Source organism: Dama dama, chromosome 12, assembly GCF_033118175.1.
Source record: "Dama dama isolate Ldn47 chromosome 12, ASM3311817v1, whole genome shotgun sequence".
Taxonomy (NCBI): Eukaryota; Metazoa; Chordata; class Mammalia; order Artiodactyla; family Cervidae; genus Dama; species Dama dama.
In genome coordinates, this window is record NC_083692.1 from 73519136 (window position 1) to 73529623 (window position 10488).

A 10488-nucleotide genomic window follows, 5' to 3' on the forward strand; every position below is an offset into this window, starting at 1 on the left:
ATGGGTGGAGCCAACCACTCCTTGGTGTCTGAGTTTGTGTTCCTGGGACTCTCCAGTTCCTGGGAGATCCAGCTGCTTCTTTTCCTCTTTTTCTCTGTGTTCTACATGGCAAGCCTGATGGGAAACCTCCTCATTGTGTTCTCTGTGAGTGCTGACACTAGCTTGCACTCCCCCATGTACTTCCTGCTGGCCAACCTCTCCTTTATTGATGTGGGGGTTTGCTCTATTGCTGCTCCCAAAATGATTTATGACCTTTTCAGAAAACGCAAAGCCATCTCTTTTGGGGGTTGTCTAACTCAGATCTTCTTTATTCATGCCATTGGGGGCACAGAAATGGTGCTGCTCATCGCCATGGCCTTTGACAGATATGTGGCCATATGCAAGCCTCTCCACTACCTGACCATCATGAACCCACGAATGTGCACTTTGATGTTGGCTGCCGCCTGGGTCCTTGGCCTCATTCACTCAGTGGCCCAAATGGCTTTTGTTGTAGACTTGCCCTTCTGTGGTCCTAATGTATTGGACAGCTTTTATTGTGATCTCCCCCAACTCATTAAACTTGCTTGCACAGAGACCTATAGACTAGAGTTCATGGTCACCGCCAACAGTGGACTCATTTCTGTGGGTTCCTTCTTCATATTGATTATTTCTTACATCTTCATTCTGGTCACTGTTTGGAAACACTCCTCAGGTAGCGTATCCAAAGCCCTCTCCACCTTGTCGGCTCATGTCACTGTGGTGGTCTTATTCTTTGGGCCATTAATCTTCTTCTACACTTGGCCCTTCCCTTCGTCACACTTGGACAAGTTTCTTGCTATCTTCGATGCAGTTCTCACTCCTTTTCTGAATCCAGTCATCTATACATTCAGGAACAAGGAGATGAAAGCAGCAATGAAGAAACTCTGCCATCAGCTTGTGAGTTACAGCAAGATGTCCTAAATACTCTAAAGATAAAAGATATTTAGCTCTACCTTTAATGACAACAGAAAAAATGTCATTTCAAGCCTCTACTAATTTCATGTACTAGGTTATGTTTAGGGATTTTTCATGTTGCTATACACTTAATAAGGTTAAAGAGAGCTTACATTGTAGTTTTCTATATTTCCAGCTTTTGTTGGATGTTTTATATGAATTGTTTTATTTACTATTCATGATAACTCTGGGTGGTGAGTATTTCATCTTGTCTTTTTAATAATTAAGAAATGCATAGCTCCTTCTTTGTATAATTACTATGTAAAATACTTCAAATGAAAGCTGATTATCATCTTAATCCACCATATCCAATTGTCGTATCTCTCAAAAGGTGCCAAACAGAGAAGGTGTTCAATAATTCAGTGTTGGAAATTAGAATATTATTCCTTTTCACTGTTATTCTTTCCCTGTTTGGAATTGGTTAATGTTCATTTCTCAAACTATCTACCAAACTGCCGTAATACCTGATTGGTTTTTTCCAATACGTAACTGTTTTTCCAATAGATAACCTAGGTAACTGTTGACTTTATAATAGGATTGTTGAATTTTATAACTGAAATTTGAACGATCATGTGTTCTAACCCCTTTATTTTATCAATGATAATACTCAGGCAGAGATATGTGAAGTGAGAAATCTAGGATAACAATCAGATCTCAGCTCTCCATCCCTGCCCCAATTTACTGGGGAAAAATTGACAAATATAATTGTATATGTTTAAAGTGTACAATGTGATGATTTCATATACATATACATTGTGGAGTGATTGCCAATATCAAGATAATTAACGCATCCATCAACTGACACAGTTAATTCCTTTCTTCTCACCTTAGATTAAAAAGATGGAAAAAAAAAAACAAAACTAGGCCAATTTGTTAGTTTGTATTCTAACTAACAAAGTATTCACTGGCTTTCTATCTCTGACCCCAGTGATAGCAGAAGTGATGCTGTAAGGTCATTACTCTTTTCATCGGTACCAATTTCACATGATTATTTGCTCTTTTGAAGTTCCTTTTTCTGCAGCTCAAAAAGAAATTTCTTTAACAGGGTACTGGGTATTTTATAACTGGATGATAATGTTATCACTCACCCATGGCTTTTATTTATGTCACTTATTAGAAGCATACTATTAAATAGTATTCTTCTATGTTGATTTTTTCCTTTAATCAATACTTTAAAGGGCATTCACCATAACTTTTCTTATTGCTACCAAGATTTCACAGTTATTTTAAATGAGCTTCAAGAATTTCATATATGAATATTATAGCATTCCTTGATCTGTTTTTATTAGTGGATCATGGTTTTCATAACTAAACAGCCATGGCAATTTCAAGCTTTTGGAACCCAAAAATGATATAGGCCAGAGACAGAAATCTTTCTAATCTATATAAATAAACTAAGCTATTGATATACAAAGTAATGATTATGAAAAAATCATTCTAATGGCTACTTATTTTAAAGATTCTTAAAAAATGTAGGTTAGCAATTTTTGGTAGAATTTTGTAATGAAATCCCTTTTTGAAACTACTGATAGGTGTCGGACATCTTTTAGGAAGTTATTTTACTCTTTTACACTCTTCTTGTTTTGGACTTTAAAATCGTTAATTCATAACACTTTAAGCAGCCTGTCTACTGATGGGTGGGTCTGTATTAATTAACACTCTGACATAAATCACAAAAGATCCTTTTTGACGTACATCTTAGAATGATGAAAATAAAAACAAAAGCAAACAAATGAGACCTAATTAAAACTTAATTAGCTTTTACACAGCAAAGGAAACCCTAAATAAAACAAAAAGACAACCCTTATAATGGTAGATAATATTTGCAAATGAAGCAACTGACAAAGGATTAATCTCTGAAATATACAAGCAGCTCAATATTAAAAAAAATCCATCTGATCAAAAATGGGCAGAAGGCCTAAACAGACATTTCTCCAAAGAAGACATACAGAAAATCAACAAACAAGAAAAGATGCTCGACATCTCTCATAATTGAAGAAATGCATGTCAAAACCATAATGAAATATCACCTCAGACCAGTCAGAATGTCCATTATTAAGAAAGCTACAAACAGTAAATGCTGGTGAGGGTGTGGAGAACAGGGAACCTTCATGCACTGTTGGTGCGAATGTAAATTGATACAACCACTATGGAGAACAGCATGGAGGGTCCTTAAAAAACTGAAAATAGAACTACTCTACAACCCAGCAATCCCACTATTGGGCCTATACCCTGCGAAAACCATAATTCAAAAAGACACAGGTACCCCCAGTGTTCACTGCAGCAATATTAACAGTAACTAGGACATGGAAATAACCTAAGTGTCCATCAATAGGTGAATGGATAAAGAAAATGTGGTACATATATACAATGGATTATTACTCATCCACAAAAAAAGAATGAAATAATGCCATTTGATGCAACATGGATGAATCTAGAAATTATATTAAGTGAAATAAATCAAAGAGAAATATCACATGATATCACTTTTATGTGGAATCTAAAATGATACAAATGAACTTATTTACAAAACAGAAACAGACTCATAGACATAGAAACAAACTTAGAGTTACAAAAGGGATAGTGGAGGAGGGGAGAGAGATCAATTAGGAGTTTGGGATTAACAGATATACTACTATATATAAAATAGATGACAAAAACCTACTGTATAGCACAGGGAGCTATACTTCACATCTTGTAAAAAGAATATATATATATAAACTACATGTAACTCTAACTATATGTAACTCTATTAACTATATTTCAATAAAAATACATATTTATGAACATTGATTAGGTACCAGCTGGAAAGGAAAAGAACTAAAGAGTAAAACTATTAAGGTGCAGTTCAATAGCTCTGTGGAGTTGGTGTACAAAAAGTACTTTAATGTTGTAGAATATGATAAGTAAAATGAAAAAGGAAACAAGAATTTGAGAGGGACATTTTGAACATAAATATAATAGTTAATATCTTTAACATATATGTGGTACTGATAAATCAATACAAAAAATAATATTCCACCTATGAGGAAGCAGGGAGAATACTACAATAAATAAGAGAGTAAAAAAGCTGGTTTAAAACTCAGCATTCAAAAAACAAAGATCATGGTGTCTGGTCCCATCACTTTATGGCAAATAGAAGGGTAAAAGTGGAAACAGTGACAGAATTTATTTTCCTGGGCTACAAAATCACTGTGGATGGTGACTGCTGCCATGAAATTAAAAGATGTAAGCTACTTGGAAGAATGGAGAAGGAAATGGCAACCCATTCCAGTACTCTTGCCTGGAGAATCCCATGGACAGAGGAGCCTGGCTGGCTACAGTCCACGGGGTCGCAAAGAGTCGGACACGACGGAGCAACTTCACTCACTCACTCACTTGGAAGAAAAACTATGACAGACCTAGACAGTGTATTAAAAAGCAGAGACATCACCTTGATGACAAAGGTCCATATAGTCAGATCTGTCGTTTTGCCAGTAGTCATGTACAGATATAAGAGTTGGACCATAAAGAAGGCTGAACGCCCAAGAATTGGTATTTTTGAATTGTGGTGCTGGAGAAGACTCTTGAGTCCCTTGGACAGCAAGGAGATCAAACCAGTCAATCCTAAAGGAAATCAACCCTGAGTATTCACTGGAAGGACTAATGCTGAGGCTGAAGTTCCAATACTTTGGCCACTTGATGTTAAGCGCAGACTCACTGGAAAAGAACGACATTATAAAGAGATATATATACTGAGATATTACTATTAATTAACTCCATATGGTGATTTTTAATTTTTAATCTCTAATTTGCAAATAAATCTTACATGATAAACATATTTTCTTTTTTATAAGAAGAAAAAATAATATTTTCTTAAGGAAATAAAACAATGAAAGATTTCACATCAGAATTAACTGAATATACAGGGTTCTTAGAGCTGTAATTGTCAATATCCCTTTTTAAAAAATAAAAAAATATTTTGACTCTGTGGAGTCTTCATTGCAATGCATAGGGTTTCTCTACTTGCAGTGAATGGGAACTACTCTCTAATTGTGGAGCACAGGCTTCTCATTGAGGTGGCTTCTCTTGTTGAGCAGCATGGTCTCTAGAGGATGTGGGCTTCAGCAGCTGTGGCCCACAAGCTCAGTTACTCTGTGGCATGTGGGATCTTATCGGGCCAGGGATCAATCCCTGCACTGGCAGGTGGATTCTTAACCACTGAACCACCAGGGAAGTCCCTGTCAATATCCTGTTAGATGCTAGAACCACAAATTAAACAAATATAGGGAAGGGGACAGATATATTGGGCATTTATTGGCTCAGCTAAGTGACCAAGATGAATGCAGGCTGAGAATGAAGCTAAATGCCTTAGACACATGAAACCAAGAATTTGAATACCGGTAAGCTCCTGTCTTTAAATCTTACATCTTCTTCTCTCAGGTATCTTTAAGAAAGTATACCAGATTCAATTTCTGACAGCTGGAAATATGATTGACAGCAGTTTCTGCACAACATACTCCAAAAGGCACTGGGGCTTGCTTTCTCTCTATTCTCGTCTAACATCTCAAGGAAGAGCTCAGATTTGGCCCATCATGGTCAGAGACCCACACTTGCACCATTCAACTGTGAACTGTAGATATGTCATTATGACTTAGGTCAGAAGCTCAACCTTTGACCAGACAGCAGTGGTCAGCGAGGTGCGATCTACACGTCATCTTCTAATCATATCACATGGTTACTTCAAGAGAAAGATACATTCACGAAAAGAAGGAGGTTGCTGATCTGGGCAAACAGCAGAGTAGACATCGACAAAAAGACATACTTTCTTCAGAATAAAAAATAATGACATTAACAAAGTTTTACATTAGATAATATAGAAACATCATTATGTAGGTGGGGAATCTAGTCACAGATACACACCTGACACAAGGCCTAAAGAGATAGGATTGTATACAATGGAAAAAAGACAACCTCTTTAACAAGTGGTGCTGGGAAAACTGGTCAACCACTTGTAAAAGAATGAAACTAGAACACTTTCTAACACCATACACAAAAATAAACTCAAAATGGATTAAAGATCTAAATGTAAGACATTTAGCTGAAGCCCACATCCTCTAGAAACTATAAAACTCCTAGAGGAGAACATAGGCAAAACACTCTCCGACATAAATCACAGCAGGATCCTCTATGACCCACCTCCCAGAATATTGGAAATAAAAGCAAAAATAAACAAATGGGACCTAATTAAACTTAAAAGCTTTTGCACAACAAAGGAAACTATAAGCAAGGTGAAAAGACAGCCCTCACATTGGGAGAAAATAATAGCAAACGAAGCAATAGACAAAGGATTAATATCAAAAATATACAAGCAACTCCTGAAGCTCAAATCCAGAAAAATAAATGACCCAATCAAAAAATGGGCCAAAGAACTAAATAGACATTTCTCCAAAGAAGACATACAGATGGCTAACAAACACATGAAAAGATGCTCAACATCACTCATTATCAGAGAAATGCAACTCAAAACCACAATGAGGTACCATTACACACCAGTCAGGATGGCTGCTATCCAAAAGTCTACAAGCAATAAATGCTGGAGAGGGTGTGGAGAAAAGGGAACCCTCTTACACTGTTGGTGGGAATGCAAACTAGTACAGCCCCTATGGAGAACAGTGTGGAGATTTCTTAAAAAGCTGGAAATAGAACTGCCATATGACCCAGCAATCCCACTTCTGGGTATATACACTGAGGAAACCAGATCTGAAAGAGACACGTGCACCCCAATGTTCATCGCAGCACTGTTTATAATAGCCAGGACATGGAAGCAACCTAGATGCCCATCAGCAGATAAATGGATAAGGAAGCTGTGGTACATATACACAATGGACTATTACTCAGCCATTAAAAAGAATTCATTTGAATCAGTTCTAATGAGATGGATGAAACTGGAGCCCATTATACAGAGTGAAGTAAGCCAGAAAGATAAAGACCATTACAGTATACTAACGCATATATATGGAATTTAGAAAGAAGATAATAATAACCCTATATGCAAAACAGAAAAAGAGACACAGATGTACAGAAAAGACTTTTGGACTCTGTGAGAGAAGGCGAGGGTGGGATGTTTTGAGAGAACAGCATCGAAACATGTGTATTATCTAGGGTGAAACAGATCAGCAGCCCAGGTTGGATGCATGAGACAAGTGCTCGGGCCTGGTGCACCCGACCCAGAGGGATTGGGTGGAGAAGGCGGTGGGAGTGGGGATCGAGACGGGGAACACATGTAACTCCATGGCTGATTCATGTCAATGTATGACAAAATCCACTACAATATTGTAAAGTAATTAGCCTCCAACTAATAAAAATAAACAAAAAAAAATAAAGGAGCTTTTCATAAGAGAGAAGAAAAAAAGAGATAGGATTGGCAGAAGCAGGCATTTTTGTATGCAACATACATAAACAGTAAGGAATATGGGAATCCTTGCTGAATCTACGGAACATTATTTAATCAATGGAAGAGAAAACTTAGTGAAACTTCCATTTCTAAAATACCAATTCAAAACATTATAGGGAGACTAAGATTAGTGCTAGCTAGTAAACTGATAATAGGTATTGGTTTCCCAAGGGTCTAAAAATGGACTGAAAAATGAATAAATGATACAAAGGCAATGGATATAAAAAGAAGAGGCAAACAAATTATCAAGGAGGATAGGTTATGAATTAAATAAGGATTGGGCTTCCCAGGTGACACAATGGTAAAGAATCTGCCTGCCAGCACAGGAGATTAAGAGATGTGGCTTCAGTCTCTGGGATGGAACGATACCCTGGAGTAGGAAATGGTAACCCACCATGGTAATTTTGCCTGGGAAATTCCATGGACAGAGGAGCCTGGTGGGCTACAGTTCATGGGTTGGAAAGGGTCAGATACAACTGAGTGAGCAAATCCATTCAAATCAGGACCACATATCAAGTCAAAGAAGTACTGATAAACTGGTTAAGATATATTGAGTAAGTCTAAGAATGTATAAAAATCAGAGTTATGTCCAATACCTTTTTTTAAAAAATTAGTTTTTGTTCTTTGTGAAAATGTGTATGAATAGAAAATTCTAAATCTGTTGATGGAAATCCTTCATTTCTATAGAAGAAAATAGTCATATATAAAACACTTTCCAAACTAAAATTTAGCTTGCATTGCAAACAAGTCATTCAAATGCGACAGAATAGTCATGCCAACAGAAAGGAAAGGAAGAACCTGGCTGATTACATATGGAAAGAATACTGCATCTGTAAATAGACAGAGGCTAAACAGCCTGAAACAGTGTATGACCATGAGTCAAAGCTAAGTCTTGTGATGACCAGCCTGCATCCAGAAAAAGAGCCTGGTGCTTACACCAGGATTCTATTTTTCCAAATGTGATGATAGGCATATTGTAGAATGGAGATATAGGCACTAAGTATCAAAATCACCAGTCATCAGTTCTCACTCTGATTCCCTGTTTTTAATGTTCCTATCATCATTTGACTTCCCAGAAATTTTCCTACTGTGTAAAAGTGAGTTACACCTAAGTGGAAATTCAGGCCACTTGACTGATTTTTTTTTTTTTTTTTTGTGGCAAACTAATAATTGGGCATCTAGATGTATATAGTTCCATCTATTATGGATTTACCTAGTGTCAATCACCATTCCCTTATATAGCCCACTCTGATACTGAAGAGACTCAATTTTGAAGTCTAAACCATAGTAGATTCATCAAGGTAATACCTCCTCAGAGACAGGCATGTAGCTTTCTCCATAAGACACTATTTACAATACCACATGCTTCCTCCAACCAGAGGTAGCAACACAATTTCTCAGTTAACATTTTTTAAAGAATAATGCTATTTTAAGCTGGGACACTTAAATATTAATAAGAAACTTGGAAGCATCTGATATGAAAATAATAGAAATTTAATTTTACTTCAAGTCAGTAAAGAGACTTTGTAATATTTTTGGAATTTAAGAAATTCTTCTATATATAATTAAGTGACTGCATAGTTTCCTCATTGCCATTTTCATTTCTTTGTTCCTGAATGTATAGATGATTGAATTGAAAAAAGGAGTGAGAACTGCATCAAAAACAGCAAGGAATTTGTCTAGGTGTGACCTGGGGTGAGGCCAGATGTAAACGAAGATGCAAGGGCCGAAGAACAAAATCACCACCATGACATGAGTTGACAAAGTGGAGAGGGCCTTAGATGAGCTACCTGAAGAGTGTTTCCGAACAGAGATGAGGATAAAAATGTAGGAGACGATCAATATGAAGAATGATCCCAGGGATATGAATCCACTGTTGGCTGTGACCATGAACTCCAGCCTGTAGGTATCTGTGCAGGCAAGTTTGATAAATCGAGGAAAATCACAGTAAAAGCTGTCTATTATATTAGGACCACAGAACGGCAATTTTGCAACAAAAACCAGTTGAACTATAGAGTGAATCAAGCCAATTATCCATGCAGCAACCACGAGCAAAATACACTTTTTTCGACTCATAATAGTGAAGTAGTGGAGAGGCTTACATATGGCAACGTATCTGTCAAAGGCCATGGTGATGAGCAGCACCATCTCCACACCACCAATGATGTGGAGGAAGAAGATCTGAGTGACGCAGCCACCAAAGGAGATGACTTTACGATTTCTGAAAAGGTCATAAATCATCTTGGGAGAGATGACAGAAGAAACTCCCAGGTCAATGAAGGAAAGGTTGGCCAATAGAAAGTACATGGGGGAATGTAAGTGAGGGTTCATCATAACAGTGAGCAAAATGAGGGAGTTTCCCAACATGCTTGCCACATAGAAAACAGAAGAGAACACAAAGAGGAGAAGCTGGATCTCCCAGGAGTTGGTGAGTCCCAGGAACACAAACTCTGACACCACAGAGTGATTCATTCTGTCAGTTGATTTACCAGCTGTAATGTTTCCAGATAAAGCAAAAGGAAACTAACATAAGAATATTAATCATTCTCCATATTATAATGATTAATTACTCAAGGATAGTCAAACTGTAAAGACTTTAGATCTCCACATTTTCTTGCTCAGGGCCATATCATCATTAAATAAGCATTTCACCTGTGGCCACCTAAAGCAGTTGAGTCACTTCCACACGCAATATCCCTTTTACCACAGCCCCCAGGACTGCTCGTCTACAAATAAGAGAATGAAACAAACATGGTATCATAGTAGATGTGCATGGCAAAGATTGAGAGGGGAAGGGAAGGGGGGATAGTGCACAACAAAGAGAAAATGAAGGAAGAGGGGGAGATGGATTTGCCTGAACACACTGGTTCTATCTTTATTGTTCATAAAACAATTCTTCAGCCTTTCAAGTTGTGTCATTTCTTAAACTCACTTCGTCTTAGGCACATAATATGTGTCTTGAATCATTTTATATCACTATCTACAATCATATCTGCAATTCACACAAAGCCCATGGAGTAGAGATGGACATGGGAGAACCAGGCATGGGGCATAGGGCTGACTCTATGGTATGATAGGTC

At 37.3% G+C, this 10488-nt stretch overlaps 2 protein-coding genes across 2 annotated transcripts; one reads left to right on the forward strand and one right to left on the reverse strand.

The window, feature by feature from the left end:
* On the forward strand, window positions 1–939 carry LOC133067268 (olfactory receptor 4F3/4F16/4F29-like). The gene has a single exon (XM_061158420.1). It carries the CDS (start codon window positions 1–3, stop codon window positions 937–939), a length of 939 nt encoding a protein of 312 aa, XP_061014403.1.
* An 8011-nt stretch (window positions 940–8950) lies between these two features.
* On the reverse strand, window positions 8951–9880 carry LOC133067269 (olfactory receptor 4F3/4F16/4F29-like). Its single transcript, XM_061158421.1, has one exon. It carries the CDS (start codon window positions 9878–9880, stop codon window positions 8951–8953), a length of 930 nt encoding a protein of 309 aa, XP_061014404.1.
* Window positions 9881–10488: the final 608 nt, after the last annotated feature.